This window comes from Dama dama, chromosome 29 (genome assembly GCF_033118175.1).
Source record: "Dama dama isolate Ldn47 chromosome 29, ASM3311817v1, whole genome shotgun sequence".
Taxonomy (NCBI): domain Eukaryota; kingdom Metazoa; phylum Chordata; class Mammalia; order Artiodactyla; family Cervidae; genus Dama; species Dama dama.
The window spans coordinates 60569802-60591757 of NC_083709.1; the positions used below are offsets into that span (position 1 = coordinate 60569802).

Genomic DNA, 21956 nt, shown 5'->3' on the forward strand with positions numbered 1-21956 from the left:
AGGAAACACACACAGTCTGCCCTGAATTAAAAAATGTCACCTGCAGATGCTGTCAAGTTTACCATCACCTCATCTCACTGGAGCCCCCTCGTACTGCTGAACTAGACAAACATCCTCAGTGCTGGCTACACAATTTACCTTGGGATGGAGATTCATTAGGTCAGCCCATGGAAGAGATTACCAGAAGTCTCCCTTTCCTCCACAGAAAGACTGATAAGAAAGTAGAATCCAAACTGAATGCCTCTGGATAGTGATAAGACACATATAGAGTATCAGTGGTTCTCAAACTTGACTGCTTAACAAGAATCACCTGGGAGGTTTCTAAAACTCAATCCAAAAGCTTTGGTTGCCTGCCAAGAACACTCAGCTCCAGCTCTCTGGTGGGTGGTACCTCGGGCGGCAACAGAAAAGCCTCCCAGGAGATGCCAGTGTGCAGACAGGGCTGAGGGCCATTGTCTTGCTTGTTCCTGATACACCTAGCAGTCAGGAGAGGGGGCATCCTGTTCCAAGGGCCTGAAACTCAAGACACTACAGGAAACGGACAGCAAAGAGGTCTGCTTACCTAAATGTAGAACCTGAAAAACTGGAAACAAAATTAGCGGAGACCTTGTGAGTCAATTCAGTTCAGTTCAGTTCAGTTCAGTCGCTCAGTCATGTCTGACTCTTTGCGACCCCATGAATCACAGCACGCCAGGCCTCCCTGTCCATCACCAACTCCCAGAGTTTACTCAAACTCACGCCCATCGAGTCGGTGATGCCATCCAGCCATCTCACCCTGTGTCGTCCCCTTCTCCTCCTACCCCCAATCCCTCCCAGCATCAGGGTCTTTTCCAATGAATCAACTCTTCGCATGAGGTGGCCAAAGTACTGGAGTTTCAGCTTCAGCATCAATTAAACCCCGCCAAATTCAGACTTTCAAGAGCTGTGGTTGGTTCGAGGGCCCAAGTCCCCTTCCTCAACTGTGACTTGGAACTCAGCATAAGCTTCTGGTAGAAGACAAAGATGCTTTTGAAGGGAATTTCAGACTTCACGCTTCTAGAAACACTGAATTCCAAATTAAGTAATTGAGGCAAATGGCAAGCAAAATACTCCTCTTACTGTTCAATTACTAACTCTCCTTTTTAAAGACGCTGTTTTTGTTTTTATGACAAGCCCTTGCAGTTAAATGTGTGTAAAGACTCTGATGCTGGGAAAGACTGAAGGCAGAAGAAGGGGGCAACTGAGGATGAGATGGTTGAATGATATCACTGAGTCAATGCACATGAGTTTGAGCAAACTCCAGGAGATGGTGAAGGACAGGGAAGCCTGGTGTGCTGCCCATGGGGCTGCAAAGAGTCAGACATAACTTAGCGACTGAATAACAGCAAGCTACATGCACATATGATGTGATCCCAGTGTGGTGAAGAGCTGCTGTAAGTGGGAGGGCAGGGAAGAAGCTGGGGTCAGCTACCAAAAGAATCCCTGGACCTTGTTCTTGAAACCAAGCATTTTTGAAAACTCAGGCAGGGCTGTCCTTTGCCCTTGGAAAATACTTATCTAAATCATCCAAGCAGATTCTGCAGAACCTTAAAATGAGATAAGATTTTCTTCACCCTACTACAGGCCTAGAGTAAGAATTTCTCAAATTGGAGACACTACAAAGAGTTAAAAAAAAAAAAAAAGCTTTTCCATGAAATCATCACCAGGCAACATAAGATATAAGCTAATTCAATGTTAGGAGTCCTGACACTGAGTAAACGCCTCTGTAATATTTATTCAAGAAGTCATAAATTCTAATATGTGCTCATGACACTCTTGAGAGACATTCATAAAAATTAAGGCTTATCAACAGAGTGAGCAAATACATATGAATCATTTCTTTAGAAAAAAAAAGGCAGGCAATGTATAAGAAAATAATCTTCAAAGCTAAATCTTAATTGAGTAAACATATTGGTTAAAAACCAAATGCTACTCTGAATTTCTGACAAATTTCCTCTCAAAAGCAGCCTGCCAAGTAACAAGCAAAGATTTTCAACAAACTGGCTGAGCCATAATCCTGCTAACATTTAAAATAAAACCCTCTAAAAGTGCTCTTAATCCTCCTCTACTTATTTTTAAGGAAGTGTTTCTAGCTGTGAAAAAATCAAATAGAAATAAATATTCAGCAACAAGAAGTGAGAGAAGGACTGAAAAGAAAAGCTAATAATTAGTTGTGTTCATACTCATCTTAACTAAGTCAACTGTTTTAAATGAAGCAATACTTTGTAAAGAAAATAGATCATGTTCCTTAAGTAATTACTTAAATCCCTGGAGGATTAATCATTTGATCATTTTATGACCTAAGAAGGGTACTTGGTTATAGTTTCACATTTGTGATCAGGACTAGCCCACAGAGGAAATCATTCAGAAAATAATAGAGAAGAAATTGATCAAAATTTCCACATGGAAGAGGTTCCACATCTTCCCCTAGGACTGAGTCAGCAACTCCAGTCCATGGACTCCATCCACTTCTGGCCTGTTTTTGTTTGGCCCATGAGTTAAGAATAGTTTTCATATTTTGCAAACCGAGTTTATAAGCAAGCCTCACTCATTTTTATGCATCACTCATGCCTGGTTTTATACAACATCAGAGTTGAACAGTTGCAGCAGAGACTGTGTAGCCTTCAAAGCTGAAAATATTTTCTCTCTGGCCCTTTATAGAAAAAGTTTATAGACTCCCATCTGAGACCTACAAGGGAGCTATGAACAGAGCCCGGATTTGTAGGACCAATTCAGTGATTTTTTTCCTACTCAACATTTTGCCTCTCCTTGTTGGTCTCTCAGTCATGTCTAACTCTTTGTGACCTCATGGACTGTGTAGCCTGCCAGGCTCCTCTGTCCATGGGATTCTCCAGGCAACAGTTTGGAGTGGATAGCCATCCCCTTCTCCAGGGAATCTTCCCGATCCAGGAATCAAACACAGGTCTCCTGCATTGCAGGTGGATTCTTTACCATCTGAGCCCACCAGGGAAGCATCTGTTCAAGCCATTTCAATATGTGGTTTACCCCTGGCATATGTTTGAGAGATAAGAGGAAGCTGATGACGCATGAATGCAGGTGCTTAAAGTAGAAAGAAGGCTTTGAGAATGGAGCCAGAGACAGCAAATGAGGAGGGGACAAAGGTGTGATTATTCACTTCCGAGTTTCACAGGTGTGTGGAAGGAGAATTCTGCCCTAGGATGGACCACATCCAGAGTCTCACCATACCTGAGATAGAGGATTTAAATGATGAGACTGGAGGCCTTCTGAACTGATACTAGATCAGATTTGGGACTTAGAGTTGATGCTGTTTTTAGGGTTAAATCTTTGGCGGATATTAGAATGGAGTGAAAGTATTTTGCTAATGAACATGACATTCATGGGAGCAGGCAGAGGTCGGACCATACTGGGTTGAATAGTGTTGCCTTGAAATCCATGCAAACCCCAAATCTCAGAAAGTAACTTTATTGAGAAATAGAGTCTTTGTAGATATATCAAGCTATGATGCGGTTACACTGAATTCGGATGGGCTCTAATCTGATGACTGCTGTCCTCATGGGAAGAGGGAGAAATGGACACACAGTGGGGAATGCCCTGAGAGCACAGAGACACAGGAGAGAACTCTGCGTGAAGACAGAGTCAGGGGCTGAAGGGAGGCGTCCACAAGCCAAAGGACGCCGCGGATTGCCAGCAACCCCACAAGCCAGGCAAGCCGTGTGCAACAGAGACTCCAGCCGGAACCAGGTCCTTGGTTTCAGACTTCGCGCCTCCAGAACTGGGAAGGAAGAAATCTGTCCCGAGCCACCCAGTTTGAGGTGCTTTGTTCTGGCAGCTGGGGGAAACTAATGCAGATAAGTGGGCAAGGGGACATGGCCTTATGGAAAAGAATGCAGATCAAGAGAACAGAAGAAAGTGGTGGAATGTCAAGCCCTGTAAAACCTTTCTGTTTGAGACACAAACTCAGAGTACCTCTAGAAGACCTTGAGGGAAAACAAAACAGAAATCCAGAGACCTTGATTCCTAAATCTGATTGGGTTTTTACAAACACATGTTGCCAAGGTAAGCAGAACTGACTCATACTTGAGTCTTCTCTTCCCAACAGGCCTGTTTACAAACCCATTCCTAAATTCCAAGCTTTCCCCAGTCACCCCACTATGACTGGGAAACAAAATGCCTTTTTACCAAGAAGGAAAGTAGATTAACTAAAATCACCGCAAGGATGTTCCTGACCTATCTCTTCTCTGAAATAATCTTAAATTTCCACAGATGACCTAATTTTTAAACTAGCTTGTACAGGGTGATTTTTTTTTTTTAATTACATTCAAAAAGATATAATGAAAATTCAAAAACTTAAAATATGCTTATAAAAAAAAACAAAAAGATATAATGCACATACTCAAAGTCAACTTACAAAGGAATCAGAGTTACTTGTAGAATTTCCCAATGGTTCATGACACACCTCTCATATTACTTGGCACCAGATATTCTAAAGATTAGTTTCCACCACTACCACCACCCCCGCCTGTCACACATGCACACACACACACTTTTCAACATAACGCTGTTGAAGGCTGAAGCTGTAGGTGAGATTATACATTCCTTCATTTCCTCAAGACTGCAAGGAAACGGTAGTAAAGACACAAGACTGTAGTCACAGTTTAAAGGTATGTCTAAAATTTGGTGCATGTTGAGTTTTCCTACGTAATGCAGTCACTGAGTGATTAAACAAATTAGACTTACTGCTTTGAAACTCTGTATAATACACATAAAAACAAATGCCACAAGCTTATGATAAAGCAGTTCCTGAGGTCCATATTTAAGCCACTCTTCCAGCTTTTGAGCAGCTAAATTCTTTCTAATCAATTCACGAGGGACTCCTCTTGGAATTTTTCTCTTTATCATCATGTCGTGTTATAACTTGGTATGAATTATTTTAAAGAAATTCTGTCATCTCGATTCTTAATGAGCTCATAGTATTTTCCCATGGATTTACATTCCTATACACCCTAGAAAATTATTGTCTCCTTCTCCCATCTTCCTGTCTCATTATTCTCCTATAGTCTCAAACAGATATGGATTTTAAATAGCCCACAGAGAGAGGAAAGCAAATAGCAACTTGATATCATTACTTTGGGAGAGTCCCTTGCTAGTCGAGACACAAGCATTACTCTTCCTAAATTATCAGTTAGCTCCTAAGAAGGGCTAGCTTCCAAAAGAAACAAACAAAACCCACTGCCTTCTCTGAGTAGTCTGCAGGACATTTATGAAAATATTTCCTAAGACTAGGAATTCTTAAAAAGTTGTCCATTGTAAAAAAAAAAAAAAAAAAAAAAAGTTGTCCATTGTAAACCCAAGACCACCATTGCTCAAAGCAAGAAGTAACCAGGTATCTTAGCTGAAAGAGGAAATGTAAATATATGTCTCCCTTTTCTCAGCACCCCCAAAAAAGGCACTGAGATGACTGCACGTGAGGCAGCACCACACCACTGTGCCAGAGCTTCTGCAGAAATCAGACTGTGCCTGAATTCGTCACACTCCTCTGGGGGAGCTCTACCCCAGAGTCTGAGCTCAAGAGCTTCTGGCCTCTGCTGCGAGCACTCAGTAAATCTTTCCGTTCAGAGACAGAGGCTACCCAGAGGAGGAGAGCATGGCATTCACAAATGGCTCCAGCCCTCTTAAGCACATTACCTTGTTCTGCTCACACACGTACTGTATCCGCAGGGTGTCCATGGCTCTGATCATGGCTTGCATGGCAGTGAATATGTTTTGGTAAACCAGCTTCGTGAACCCCTTTCTGTCTTCGTCGCTGTAACCAGACCCGTGGATGATTCTCATCTGCTTGATAAAGGTGCTTTTGCCACTTTCACCAGTTCCTAATAGGACAAATCAATGAGAAAAATGCAGTCAGCAGACTTTAAAAGGAGTAGAGTGAGAAAAAAAGGACTCTGTGGCAGTGTTGGTCAATATCAGGATTAGTAAGTTGACATGGGGACTTGGAAAGGGACTGCTGAATACCTATGCAATTTATGCTGCAGGGTAGTGCCATCCTAAACCTCAGGGCCTGTGCTTTAGAGGGCCACAAATATCACACACACACACACACACACACAATTTATTACACTTGATCTTAGCCAAAAGGCCAAGAAGCAATCACACACAATTTATAAAGGACACATAAGTGTCCATGTCACTTGGAGTAATCTTAAGCATCAGCTCCCGTGACTAACACTGTTTAGGTCCCAGGGAATTGCTCCCCAACATCCCTTGCCCTAAGACCTTAAAACAATTGGCCGCTGTGCCTGAAAGCCCTAAACATTTAAGGGCTTTCCTACTGCTAATCCCAGCTATAGCAGGGCTGGGGGTGCTGCCTCAGAGGTCAGGGAGGGTCTGAGGAACAGACACCCCTGGATAGGAGAAAAGGCTGACTTGCCAATTCCTTTCTTTCAGACACATGAGTACAATGGATCCTTGAACAATAAAGCACCTTCCCCAGTTGTACCAAATGTCTATATTCCTCCCCCTCCTCATATTCCAATTTGCTCTTCAGGAGGCCCTCCAAACTCATGACACTTGTACATGGCAACCAAGGAACATTTTACAACATCAAACCATTCCTATCACCATTAAATAGGTATAGATGCCCAGACAACCTGTATGAAACATGATGCTGGGGCTTTACATTAGACTGAGATACTGCTTGGACAGATAGAAAAAGTTGCAATATAAGCAGGAGACGTAAGTGATGGAATTAAAATACTTTCTAATAGTTTTTTTGATAATTTATCTATGCGATCTTACCACCATGTTTGGAACATAATGTATTTATGGTTCATTTTCAAATTCAAGTATTGCTTTAAAGAAGGTATTTTTTAACAATTCAGGTTGATATGACCTCAATAGGGCAAAGTTTCTTCTAATTGGAATTAATGAAAAATGATCTAACAACTAAAATGACTCAAGAAAAGCTGGATATTTCAAATGGATGAATTGTAATATATACAATATATATTCAATATACCTGTTACAAAAAGTCATTTAATTCAGCATTTCTAGTAAAATGACATGAGTTATATGAAAATCTTAATTAAAATAATATTATTTTACTATAAAAGCCAAAAATTATAAAATAGAAAATGACTGATTAACTATAAAATATTTTATTACTCATTCACATTTCTTTGACCCAACAGAATATCCAGACAGTGTACTTACAGTTAAATTCAATCATCTTTGATACATTGTTGACTATTAGTCACATTAAAAACCATAGTTGTTTGTATCTTTTTGGACATTTGAGTTATAAAGATATGTTTGTCATGATAAGAGGATTCAACATATTAATAATGGTTTCTTAGCTTGATTACTCTGGAGAAGGCACTGGCGACTCACTCCAGTACTCTTGCCTGGAAAATCCCATGGGCGGAGGAGCCTGGTAGGCTGCAGTCCATGGGGTCGCTAAGAGTTAGACATGACTGAGCGACTTCACTTTGACTTTTCACTTTCATGCATTGGAGAAGGAAATGGCAACCCACTCCAGTGTTCTTGCCTGGAGAATCCCAGGGACGGCGGACCCTGGTGGGCTGCCGTCTATGGGGTCACACAGAGTTGGACACAACAGATGTGACTTAATAGCAGCAGCAGCAGCAGCTTGATTATAGCCTGTAACTATTTAGACTTATGGGATGTGGGTCTTCACCTGTATTCTTGTCAGGGTCTTCTAAATATCAGGCCCTGGAGAAATATCTAGGGGATTCGTCCAATATTTCCATGTGGATGACTGAGAAAACTGAGTATTTGATAAGATCTTTTCAAAGCACAAACCTGCTTTTCTGTCTCCCCATCCTCGGCTCAAGACCCTCAGTGGGGTCCCTGCGGCTCAGGAAGGAAGACCAAACTCCTCACTGTGGCCAGCGAGGCTGTGGGGTCTGGCCCCTGCATGTTCCCCAGCCTCTGTTCCCAGCACATTTCTCCACCCTCTGTGCTCCGGCCACGCCGGCCTCCTTGAGGCAGCCTTGGTTCGTGCTTTGCACATTCCTAGGATGGTCTTCCTTCATCTCGCTCCTCTTTGCTCTTGGCCTGACTTCTCTGTTGTGGTCCAGTCCCTGCACTCTAGGTTCTCAAGGGACCGTGAACGTCTCAATGGAACACCTGTTCCAGCTGCACTTTTGCCCATTAATGTCATTCCTCCTTTGACCTGTCTCCGCTACCAGCCTGTAAGTTCCATAAGGGGAGACAGGGGCCATGTTTGTTTTTATCACGTTGTTTCCCCTTGGGCCAGGACACGACTGAGCAGCTTTCACTTCCACTTTCCCCTTGGGCCAGGAATTCTGTACAGTTGGCACATAATGTGCTCAATAAGCTTTTATAAGACTGTGGTAAAATACACATAACAGAATTTACTGTCTTCGCTATTTGTAGGTATGCAGTTTGGAAGTGTTAAGCATCTTCACCCTATTACGCAACCAATCTCCAGAACTCATTTTATCCTGCAGAACTGAAGCTCATACTCATTAAACAATTCCCCCTTCTCCCCTCTCCTCTATCACCTCCCCCCAGCCCGTGGCAGCCACCTCTTTTCTTTCTGTGTCTAGGAGTTTAACTACTCTGGGTACCTCATATGAGTGGGATGATCACACAGCATTTGTCTTTTGCTGACTAGCTTATTTCACTTAGAATACCCTCAACGGGACTTCCCTGATGGCGCAGCAGTAGAAAAATCTGCCTCCAATGCAGGAGATGCAGGTTTGACCCCTGGGTCAGGAAGCTCCCCTGGATGAGGAAATGGCAACCCACTACAATATTCTTGCCTGGAAAATCCCATGGACAGAGGAGCCAGGCAGTCTACAGTCCATGGGGTCGCAAAGGGTTGGACACGACTGAACATGCACACACGTACAGCACAACACCCTCAAAGTTCATTCCTGGGATAGCATTTCCTTCCTTTTGAAAGCTTGAGTTATATTCTAATATTTTTGAATACATGATAGTGATAAGGAATTCACACAGTCTTGGCCACCTGCACCATCTACAAATAGGAAAATAGATGGCTCAGCCTTTCTCAACCACCAGGGTGCTGTGGGCGTAGCAGTGATGTCCACCATGGCAGGAACAACCAGGACAGCGGCCAAGCGGGAGCCTTATCCTGATCCTCTGGGACCTCTTCTGGTTATTCCCCTAGTCCCCACAATGGTGGATATTAGAGTCACAAATATTAAATATTAAAGCCTGGTATTTTGCACACACTCTGTCCTTTGATCTTCACAACCATCCTACAATGTATGAATTATTACCATCATCTCTATTATACAGATGAGAAACCAGGGGCTCATTCTGTTTAGTAACCCCTGCAAGATCAGGGGTTCTTGATACAGGATCAGCAAGAGAGAGAGGGGGGATTTACCCAATCAGACTCTAAGGACAAAGCTTACTGTCAGAAAAGAATGCCAGGGCCATAGACTTAGTCATGCTGTTTTAATGAGGACAAACGTGAAGTTCACAGCCACACACCGAACCCTAAGCCCAGGCAGATCCACCGTCCTACAGGCACGTGCTGCTGCTGGGGCCCAAGAAGAGCCTCCTGACAGGTGTGTATCCTCAAGAGCAGTCTTAACAGTGAAGCAAAATGCTTGTTGCTTCACTTCCACCTCCAGAGGTGGCAAAGGTGAGTGCTGTCTCAGAGATGAGGAAACTGGCTGTGAGTCACCCAACAGGGCAGAGCTGGTGCAAATGCAGAGCTGTGGCTAGAAACCACATTGTCAATGCCTCAGCCTTAGAAAGTGAAAGTCACTCAGTCATGTCTGACGCATGGCGACCCCATGGACTATACGGTCCATGGAACTGTCCAGGCCAGAATACTGGAGTGGGTAGCCATTCCCTTCTCCAGGGGATCTTCCCAGCCCTCTGAAGGAACTGCCTTTCACGTCATCCCCAGTAAAGCGTCTGCCTACAATGTGGGAGGACCCAGGTTGAATCCTTGGGTCAGGAAGATCTCCTGGAGAAGGAAATGGCAACCCACTCAATGGATGGAGAAGTCTGGTAGGCTACAGTCCATGGGGTACCAAAGAGTTGGACACGACTTCACTTTCGCTTTCACTTTCATCCCCTCAAGAGTTAGTCCTGCCCTGTATAAACTCTCAAAGTGCCGTGGACACCCCACTGGGGCACAGCCTCTGACTGCTTGTTTGCAGACAGGTCTCTTGTTACACCTTTAGTCCAGGAAGGGTAGAGCTTGGGAGTCACTCATTTGGGTACCACAATCATGGTGTCCACTATATAGTCAGCTCTTAAGACATGGTTAAATGGATAGAACAAACACGAGAAGTCCTCCACAGGTCTCATATCATGGACAACTGCAGAGAGTTGAAATATGAATTGTCTAAATACAATTGTGATGAGACCAGTTTCATGATGACTCTTGGCTGTTGAGGCCCCATATGATACCTGAGGACCTGAGGGAAGACCCTGCAATGTCAGAGCTTGGTCCAAAGTCCTGGATTGGATTAGGTCTCCACTCTTGCAGAATCTTGGGGTCCCTGCATCTCCTCCATCTATGATGCTGCCATGCTTGCTTCTACTCCACCCTGGCAAGGTTGACCTCGGGTCCCATGCTACTTCACCCCAAGCAAAGATTAATACTTCCATGTTCTACACACCACAAAGCTGACATGAACAGAGAAATTATGTAACTCTCACATAGCAAGCTGTGACTTGGGCACTCGTAAGTCAGAATATATGCAGAGTACATCATGAGAAACACTGGGCTGGAAGAAGCACAAGCTGGAATCAAGATTGCCAGGAAAAATATCAATAACCTCAGATATGCAGATGATACCACCCTATGGCAGAAAGTGAGGAAGAATTAAAGAGCCTCTTGATGAAAGTGAAAGAGGAGAGTGAAAAAGTTGGCTTAAAGCTCAACATTCAGAAAACTAAGAACATGGCATCTGGTCCCATCACTTCACGGCAAATAGATGGGGAAACAGTGGAAACAGTGTCAGACTTTATTTTGTTGGGCTCCAAAATCACTGCAGATGGTGACTGCAGCCATGAAATTAAAAGATGCTTACTCCTTGGAAGGAAAGTTATGACCAACCTAGATAGCATATTAAAAAGCAGAGACATTACTTTGGCAACAAAGGTCCGTCTAGTCAAGGCTATGGTTTTTCCAGTAATCATGTATCAATGTGAGAGTTGGACTATAAAGAAGGCCGAGCACCGAAGAATTGGTGCTTTTGAACTGTGGTGTTGGAGAAGACACTTGAGAGTCCTTTGGACTGCAAGGAGATCCAACCAGTCCATCCTAAAGGAGATCAGCCCTGGGTGTTCATTGGAGGGACTGATGTTGAAGCTGAAACTCCAATACTTTGACCACCTCTTCACCAAAGAGCTGACTCATTGGAAAAGACCCTGATGCTGGGAAAGACTGAGGGCAGGAGGAGAAGGGGACGACAGAGGATGAGATGGCTGGATGGCATCACTGACTCGATGGACATGGGTTTGGGTGGACTTCAGGAGTTGGTGATGGACAAGGAGGCCTGGCATGCTGCGGTTCACGGGGTCACAAAGAGTCGGACACGACTGAGCGAGTGAACTGAACTAAAGTCAGAAAAATCACTTGACTCACCCCAAATTTCTACACCAAGGTAGAGAAACATGAGTTATAAAGGCCATTCACTTATAAGAGGTTAAAGCCAAATCTGTCACCAGCCCCAAAAACAGAAACATTTTTTAAAAAGTCACTGATCTTGCTTTTGCACACAGAACATTTTGAAAAGAAAAGGTTAAAAATGATTTTAAAGATTAATAAAAAGATGATATAAATTTATTTGATCAATATCAATATTTTAAAATAGTCTTCAGTTCTACCTTGTGGTTATTTGAAGAATTAAAAAACAAACATGGGGCAAAAAAGGATAGGTTGAAGGCCAAGAGGAGACATTGAAAGACATATCACCTGGAGCTGAGATCTCAGAGCAAAGAGACTCCACGGGCTGGGTAGGAGGTTGGGTGAGGAGTTGTGGGGTGGGGGGTACAGACGAGGGGATCCTCTTACTCTCTTTTAAGCTGCAATACAACCCAGTTAGTGTCTTCTTTTTCCAGAAAGGAAACTAAACAACAAAAAGATTAGTTTATTTAATCTCTGTCCAAGGTCAAAGTCTGTCCAAGGTGACTCAGCCTGGAAGTGACTGTTGAGTCTTGGGCTACTCCTGGGTCTCTGTTGATGCATGCACTTCCCATGATAACACCATGTGCTAGTTTTACCCTGAGTGTTTCCCAAAATAAATGGCCACGCTACACCCTCCTATCAGCTTAAGCGCTGTCTTCACCTGGTTCAGATATCCCAACACTTGGGACTTTATCTTTAATTCTTCAGGGTTCTGCTCTAAATGAGATGGCCCCAACAGGACCTGCAGCTAGGGGCTGAGGTGGGGGTGGACACATGAGAGGTAAGTCATTCTCTGCAATGACAGCCATGATCAGGACCACAGGCACCAGTTAACTCAAGCTAAGGATCTGAACTGAGTCTCTGTCTGGATGACCTGTCCATTGATGTAAGTGGAGTGTTAAAAGTCCCCTACTATTATTGTGCTATTGTCAATTTTTCCTTTTATGTCTGTTAATATTTGCCTTACATATTGAGGTGCTCCTATGTTGGGTATTATACATTTACAACTGTTGTATCTTCTTTTTGGATTGATCCCTTGTTCATTATGTAAGTCTTTATTTTAAAGTCTATTTTGTCTGATATAAGTATTGTCACACTGACTTTCTTTTGATTTCCATTTGCATGGAATATCTTTTTCTATCCCCTCACTCCCAGTTTGTATGTGGCTCTAATCTGAAGTGAGTCGCTTGCAGGTAGCATATATACAGGTCTTGGTTTTATATCATCACTTCCAAACAGAAACTCAACACTGAGACATTGAGCACAACTGTTCATTTATTTTGCACAAAAGAAAAATCTAAAGGATGTGATTTTTAGAATGAAAATTATTGGTGAATGGAAGAATAGGTGACTTAGCTTTGACATCACACCTAATTGTGTATTGGAGTGTGTGGTTGGGGCCAGTAGCACAAGTCCATTCAGCTTTCTCATCTCTTTGTAAGACTGTTCTCGCTGACTCCTCCACGAAATCGACATGCTGGTGGGCGCTTCTCCACCGCCTCTGCAGATAGCAGGAGAACCAGAGACCTCAAGCAGGAAGCAACATTTTGGTTCACAGGGAAGCTGAAGCCTTTGGTTGGAAGGCAAACTCTGGTATCAGGTGACCAAGAGATATAACCATATGTGATAAGGGGGTAAGGGGGAGGAGAGCACAGTCCAGAAGGACTTTCATTCCAGGACCCAATGCTGATAAAACACAGAGCAGGGAAAGGAATAAAATTACAATTCTATCTCTAGATTCTGTTCCAAATACCAATAAGGGAAATGTCTCTTCTCTTCCACTTAAGCGTTTCCTTCACTGTTTTCATATTTGGGAGGAAAAAACCAGCTATGGGTTATAAGTACTTCAAAACTTTTATTATCATTGAGAGCCTGCTAGCTTGAGGTTCTTACTTATTGTCATCCTTTACTGCAAATGTGATCTGCAATCAAATCAGCAGGTAACTTTTGGGTAAGGTGGTCTGGCTTACCCAGGAATCTCTGGTAACAGAGATTCCTCAGAGGGCCTGTGTGGGTTCCCTGCTTTTGTGCCTGGTAACCTCAGGGCAGGAGACCAGCCTGCTTCTCACTTAAGGTTTCTCATACTCTCCTGAGTCTCTCACTGTAATGCTCTGCCACAATCCTCTGCCACCCCCAGTCCCTTCTAAAAAAAGAATTTCGTTTATTTTTGGCTGTGCTGAGCCTTTGTTGCTGTGGGCTTTTCTCCAATTGCAGTGAGTGGGGCTACTCACTAGTTGCAGGGTGTAGGCTTCTCCTTGTTGCATCTGGGAAGATCCCACATGCTGTGCATAGGGGCTTCAGTAGCTGTGGTTCCCAGGCTCCGGAGCACTAGCTCAATAGATGTGGTGCACAGGCTTAGCTGCTCTGCGGCAGGTGGGGTCTTCCTGAATCAGGGACCAGACCCATGTCTCCTGCATTGGCAGACAGATTCCCTACCACTGAACCACCAGGGAAGCCATGCCCTAGCCTTAACTGTGAGTTATTTCCTTTTTCAGAGTAGATGGTCAGAAAGTTGTTAATCCACACAAATACTCCAGCATGTTTGGCACACATGGATAACGATCCTATTTAAGCGAAAGTTCACTTCCGCACACTTCCTGCATCCTTGGTTGAGGGGCTTGCCTTCTGCAGGACTGGGAGTGTTCCTCCAGGATGTTTGTTCCTGGCATTCATTTACCCAGTGTTTCCCCAAACTCCATTATTTATGTACCTGTCTTGTTATTTTTACCATATCCATGTACCAACTGTATGATTATATAATATTAAAAAAATTTTACTTAGATAAATTTGTTATGTAAGGAAACATGATTGTTATGAGTGAAAAACCAGTATCATTTTCCATGAGTAATCAAATTAAATACACTGTAATAAGACTTTAGTGAGATTCTAGCTACAAACATCTGGTCTATCCCCAGTGATCTGGGTACTTCATTTTGGAAAATGATACCCATGAATTATTGTCCTCTTTATGTGAAATGTACCCCTTTGCTCTTAATCGTGAAAGGAGCTTTCCCGCTCTTTTTCTCAAGGGGCTTCTGATATTCTACCCAGGAACCTCACCCACATACAAAAAAACAGAGGGTTGAAACTCATGTAACTAAAAGGGAGCCAGAAAAATGTCTTACTGCTAAAATTTTAAATTCTTTCTGAGATTTGAGAAAGCAATATGAGGTTCAAGTTTCAGCATAACACTCAGAAAGGCTCATGGAGGGAAAAAAAAAAAAAGTTTCTTTTTAGGAGCCAGGAGAGAACATCGGCCAAAGGAAAATAAATCCTTTTCCAAGTGATAGACCAAGGACATCTAAACAGAAAGCCAACTGTTCTCAAGTTTAACTACAATCTTCAGTGAAGACCACCTCCTGGAGAGTCAAATCGAGGAGCTGATAAAGCTTCCCAGATAGACATGGCCATCTCCCATAGTCTGTAATGTCTTCTGAAAGCATCTGGGAGAAGTTGTTGCATTTTAGCTCAGTTTTACAGAATATGATGTACTGATATGTAAACAGAACAGAAATGGGGACACAATTTTAGACATTGGTGTAAATGGTCTATGAGACTAGCAAGCAAAAGAGAGTATGGACATTCTGATGTGACTGGCAGGTTGACTCTATGGGGAGAGGGCCTTATTTCTCTTGTTCTCTCTTTGGATCCTAAAACAGAGCACGTAGTAGGAGCCTAATAAATACTCATGCATGGGTATTTATTGACTAAGACAACCAGGATGATCACGGTTTGGGAAAGCAATAGGAAGAGGGTTTGTCTGACCAAGAGAAGACTCAGGACTAATTGGACAAGTCTGTTGAGTAACAAGGCATCCTCACATGGGGGCAGGTGAGCTGCCATTTGCCCTTTCTGATGGGGACTCTCGGGACCCGGGGCCAGCCACACAGGGCAACTCAGGTTGTGTACTGGGTTTCCTGGTAAGGGGGCACGTGGTTTAAGAAAATTCCTTTCGGAATCTTAAAGCAGGAGTGATTCTCAGTAGCAAGTAGGGTGGTCCAGAGGAGAACAGTGGCATTGGGGGCACTCTGCTTGGACCCTGTTACACTGACCTTGGGCAGCAGCTATGCCATGTGCTGGCCGTTTCTGCCCCGGTGAGTGCTACAGTCCTGGTGCTTGTTATTCAAAAGATACTGATTTATGGGAGAATCTGGCTAATGCTGGGGGAAATTCCAAATGATTCTCCTACTGCTATGGTCAAAATGTTTGTGCCCCACCTCCCCCAAAAATTCATATGTTGAAAACCTTATGCCCAAAGAGATGGTATTAGAAGGGCCTTTGAAGGTGATTAAGTCATGAGAATGAAGCCTTATATTATAAAAGAGCACGGAGAACTCCTTCGCTCCTTCCACCACGTTAGGCCACCAGGAGACGTCTGCAACCCAGCCTTGATGGCACCCTCATCTCCAACTTCTAGCTTCATGCTGTGAAAAATACATTTTATTGTACAATAACTACCCGGTCTGTAGTATTTTACAGCAACTCAAACAACCTAAGACATTTAACCAAGTGCAATCCAATGGAAGGAGAGATACTCAATAAAAATGCAAATTCTTGGGCTCCTCCTCAGTTCAACTCTGACTGGCCCTTTCAGGAGCCTGGCAATATATGCATTTTAAACAGAGCACCAGGGGTTCTGATGTTTCCAGTTCATGGAGTGATTGGGAAGCCCTTCTCCAGATCCCTAAGGGGAACCTGTACTAATGGAATCTACCTGGGGCTGCAACGCTTGAGATTTTACATCATATTCAGTTTAGCCGATGGGTTTCCATACGAAGTTCCAATCTCATTTCTACATGAATAAAATATCTCTGCAGGAGCTCTGTTTTTAAGTTTCCAGAGAGGAAACATTTTTAAGGTGCCATAAAGATTCACTGACTTAAGAAATCTCCACACTGCTTTCCATAGCGGCTGTACTAGTTTGCATTCCCACCAACAGTGTAAGAGGGTTCCCTTTTCTCCACACCCTCTCCAGCATTTATTGCTTGTAGACTTTTGGATAGCAGCCATCCTGACTGGCGTGTAGTGGTACCTCATTGTGGTTTTGATTTGCATTTCTCTAATAATGAGTGATGTTGAGCATCTTTTCATGTGTTTGTTAGCCATAGGACCCAGCAATCCCACTTCTGGGCATACACACTGAGGAAACCAGATCTGAAAGAGACACGTGCACCCCAATGTTCATCGCAGCACTGTTTATAATAGCCAGGACATGGAAGCAACCTAGATGCCCATCAGCAGACGAATGGATAAGGAAGCTGTGGTACATATACACCATGGAATATTACTCAGCCATTAAAAAGAATTCATTTGAACCAGTCCTAATGAGATGGATGAAGCTGGAGCCCCTTATACAGAGTGAAGTAAGCCAGAAAGATAAAGAACATTACAGCATACTAACACATATATATGGAATTTAGAAAGATGGTAACGATAACCCTATATGCAAAACAGAAAAAGAGACACAGAAATACAGAACAGACTTTTGAACTCTGTGGGAGAATGTGAGGGTGGGATATTTCAAAAGAACAGCATGTATACTATCTATGGTGAAACAGATCACCAGCCCAGGTGGGATGCATGAGACAAGTGCTCTGGCCTGGTGCACTGGGAAGACCCAGAGGAATCGGGTGGAGAGGGAGGTGGGGGCGGGGATCGGGATGGGGAATACGTGTAACTCCATGGCTGATTCATATCAATGTATGACAAAACCCACTGAAATGTTGTGAAGTGATTGGCCTCCAACTAATAAAAAAAAAAAAAAAAAAAAGATTCACTGACTTAAATCAGTCCTGCCTGCTTCTCCCCAACCCCTTATCACCATCACAATCATGTCACCTTCCCCAGCTCCGCTCTTGTAAAGAGAAATGGTGCTATTTTCACCATGAAAGAAGTGGCAGTGTCCTAGGCAACACAGAATTGGAAACAACTGGAGACAGGGTTCATGGCTGCTCTCTCAGCATACGAGGTAAGTACAAGGCTTTCGAAATAGAAAAGCTGAAAGAATCAAATGATGAGGCTCAATACACAGTTTGAGATTCTTTTAAAAACCAATTAAAACAATGGAGCAGAATTCAAGATGCTGTCTCATGTTTTATAGTTCTTTTGTTTCATTAATCTACAAAATCATTTTTATTGCCTAACCAAGAAAAACAGCAATGCTAAATATTTATTTCCTGCCACTTTCTCTTTTTGGGCCTCATTTTGATCAAGATGGTATTTTCAAGTTCAAGCTTGATTTCTGAGTAGTTCTTATACGAAGCAAAGCCAAAAGATCATGCTAACAATTTTCAGTCACAAAGAATTTTTGGATAGATGTTTTGCCAACTTGAAGTATCAAAAATAATATACTTCTCATATTTGCCACAAGTGCATTTAAAAGTTCAAATGCAAGAAGATAAGGCTACTTTTTGCTCTAAATTAAGTTGAGCTATTTACCTATACAGCCAAATTTCTATAATTTGCTATAAATGTGGTACTCATAAAAAAATTAATAGAAATATTCAGTTTAGCATTAACTGCTTTATGTCAGGAAACAGCTGTCATTAATTGACATGCATCTCGTGTGTAGTCAACATGATTCAGAGATCTTTGTCACTAGCGAAACATTCTGACACTTCCACAAAGAGTTATACAATTCTTCTCATTCTGTATCAATAGCTCATCTGTATAAGATTTTGGAAAAGTAATAAAATAAACAGAATCCTAAGAATCAAATGCTTGTTAATGGCAAAACTCTATTTTGGAAAATGCCCAGGACATCAATTACTTTTCCCTAAAAATGAATAAATCACACAAAGGATAGGGAGAAAACTATTCAAATAATCTTTGTGGCTTATAGCTAAAATATTAGCAATCCTATTAGAAGTACAACTCATTTCCCTTATAAGGACAGTTAGGAGATCACTTTCTAGTCTATGATTCTGACTCAAAATTGTTTCTTTTTAAAAAGACAAATTGCAAGCATTTTCATAAATGATTTTAGAATCTTCCAGTCTGTGGCTCTTCCTGAAAATGCCATTTCCTCTATTCTTACAGAAATGTTTACCAAGAAATAATACCCCCAGGACACTGATAAGACTTCAGATTCTCAATCTCTGAAAGGATATGAAGAGTCATATAAACCCAGAATAGTCAACAGAGAGATGAATCTAAAGTCAGAAACCTGTTCCTACATAAGTTATCTATTAAGAAAAGCTTGATGTTTGCTCATGTTGAAAAATAATTGGAGAAAGAATATAGCAAAGACAAAAATTACTTAAAGGAAAAGAAAGAAGCTCTAAAAAGAGAGCTGACAAGAAGAAAGGATGGACTTAAAATCCTCAAGCCTCAATAAGAACAGGCAAGGAGACAAGGTGTCCGTTTCCAAACACCAAAGCATTTTGCTGAAACACCAGGAACTAGACTACCTGACTCACTCTTCTATCCGTCCTCCTCCACCCCAAAGATAAATTTAGATGAAAACAAATTAAACTATAAACAAAAGTAGATACTAGTGTTATTAAATGCAGGTTCAGGTTAAGAATAAAAGCATAGAGAATCCCAAAACGGCAGATCTTTCAAAGTACAAGGTACTATCATCCACTTTGGATGGTTAAACAATCGTTCTCTCGAAGTCCTGCTCACCATTCTGGCAGAACACGAAATGAGTTTTATTCAGATTTAAGTACAGTAGTCCACCCTCCACTTATTCACGGGGTGATTTTGTGCAGTTTCAGCTACCTGTGGTCAACCATGGTCTGAAAATACCAAATAGAAAATTCCAGAAATAAAGAATTCTTCTGTTTTAAAATGCACACACTCTGAGCACTGTGATAAAAACTTGCACTGTCTTGCTCTGTCCTGCCTGCGATGTGAGTCATTCCTTTATCCAACAAATCCCATCCATTCGTCACTCTGTAGCTATGTGGTTATCAGATTGACTGTCCAGTTATCACAGTGGTTGTGTTCAAGTCACCCTCATTTTACGCCCAACACGCAAGAGTAACAATGCTGGCAACTTAAATATGCCAAAGAGAAGCCATAAAGTATTTTCTTTAAAAGAAAAGGTAAAAAATCTCGACTTAATCAGGAAAGGAAAAAAATTGTATGCTGAGGTGGCTAAGATCTATGTTAAGAATTAATCTTCCAGCCGTGAAGTTGTGAAGAAGGAAAAAGAAACCCATGCTAGTTTTGCTGCTATACTTCAAACTGCAAAAGTTATGGCCACAATGTGTAAGTCCTTAGCTAAGATAGAAAAGGCATTAATTTATACAATATTTTCAGAGAGAGACCATATTTGCATAACTTGCATTATAGTATATTGTTAGAATTGTTCTATTTTATTATTAGTTACATTGTTAATCTCTTATTGGGCCTAATTTATAAACTTGATCATAGACACACATATGTAGGAAAAAATACAGTATTTGTAGAATTCAGTACTGTTACTATTGTGTGGGTTCAGGTCTCTACTTGGGGTCTTAGAATACATCCTCTATGGATAAAGTTATGGCCACAGTGTGTGATTCTTTAGCTAAGATGGGAAAGGGGTTAAATTTTTACAGTATTTTCAGAGAGAGACTACTATAGATATCCAAATAAGTACATGGTGTCTTTCAACACCACTGTGATCAAAATATGTGAACTGACCTTTGAAAGATTCAGTTCAAGAACACATGTGTTAAGTAGTAGGAAGGCATTGGCAATGTTGTATCAACCACATAAAACTCAGCCCCTGTCCTTTTCCCTCTTCCTTTCTTTAACCCAGGAGGCCTGCTGGCTCCTGGGCCAACTCATCCAGCTCATCACATTGTACCACCATCGCTTTTATCATGAATCCCCCTGCATTCCTGAGTAGGAAGACTCATTTTCTTCTTCCTGTTCCTATCAGATCTTTACATATCATTATTATTGTCTTGTCATGACATTATTTGTCTTCCTATTAGTCTGCGATTTCCCTTAGATTAGGAACTGACTCTCTTCTCTACCTTTGGACCCTAGCAGTTTGGATAATCCCTGCCGTAGAGTATGGAACCATGAACAATGGAACCATGTGAAGTCGCTCAGTAGTGTCCGACTGTTTGCGACCCCATGGACTATAACCTACCAGGCTCCTCTGTCCATGGGATTTTACAGGCAAGAATACTGGAGTGGGTGGCCATTTCCTTCTCCAGGGGCTCTTCCCGACCCAGGGATCGAACCCAGATTCCCGCACTGCAGGCGGACACTTTACCATCTGAGCCACCAGGCGAGCCCTAGAAAGTGCTCACTAAATGTCTGAATATTTGAAGAACTCCCTAACACCACTTTCCTTAGCATTCCTCCTCTAATCACCACAAAACCCAGACTCTTTCCTAAGGGCCTTCCTCAAATGTAGATGAAAGATTACTCCTGCTTTAATTCTGCTCTCAGTTTCCAAAACAACAAACCAGTTTGTGCCAGACTCAGAAACTGGAGTTGTCATCACATGGTCTTCATTACGGCTTCACCCACTGAAGAAGTTTCTTTTCTGGTGTACACCTGTGACTTAAGTAAGATCGCAGTCCAATGCAGGAGGTGCTTAGTCATTTCATTATTTATTCAGCATATACTGAGTGCCTGGGCTGGGCACTGATGCTAAGGTGTGAGTTTCAGCCCAGTGCAGAAGACCAACTCCCTCATTTCCTTCCCTCCCACCCAAGAGCCATTTGAGCCTCGGTCCACCCAGAACCGTGAGCTCCAGGGTGACCAAAACCAAAACATTGGTCAAGAATTTTTCAATGTCTTACTAATATCCAAAAAAGTTACATATATATATATATACACACAAATATAATTTCCAAGGGACAACCTAATGATTCCTGAATGATAATAATCTCTAGCCTGACTCATCGAGATCTACTTCAGGGGAGATGTGTGCAAAAACAGGCTGAACTCCTTTTTCCAGTATGGGTTAAAATGACCAGGATGATCATATCTTTTTTTTTCATGAAATATAGTTGGTTTATAACACATTAATTTCTTCTGTACAGCAAAGTGATTCAGCTATACAAATACATCTATATATATATATGTATACTCTCTTCTTTCCCACTCTTTTCCATCACAATATCGAACATAGTTTCCTGGGCTCTGCAGTAGGGCCTTATTGTTTATCCATTCTATATATATAATAGCTTGAGGATGACCACATCCTCTGATTGTTTAAGACCAGATCTAGTTTATACCAGTTGTCCTGAGGTGCTTATTAATAATATTCTTTCTCATTCTCAAAAGTGCCCTGGTTTGGATAATGAAGTATACAGTCACTCTCAGTATAACTTTGCATACTGGG

The 21956-nt window shown here is 42.1% G+C and overlaps 1 protein-coding gene across 1 annotated transcript in view; it reads right to left on the minus strand.

The window, feature by feature from the left end:
• The window catches only part of GNA14 (G protein subunit alpha 14), a 183497-nt gene that overhangs the window by 62835 nt on the left and 98706 nt on the right, over positions 1-21956 (minus strand). The window contains exon 2 of the mRNA XM_061132831.1: positions 5686-5870. Coding sequence (XP_060988814.1) covers positions 5686-5870 — 185 coding nt within the window. The remainder of the gene's footprint in view (positions 1-5685; positions 5871-21956) is intronic.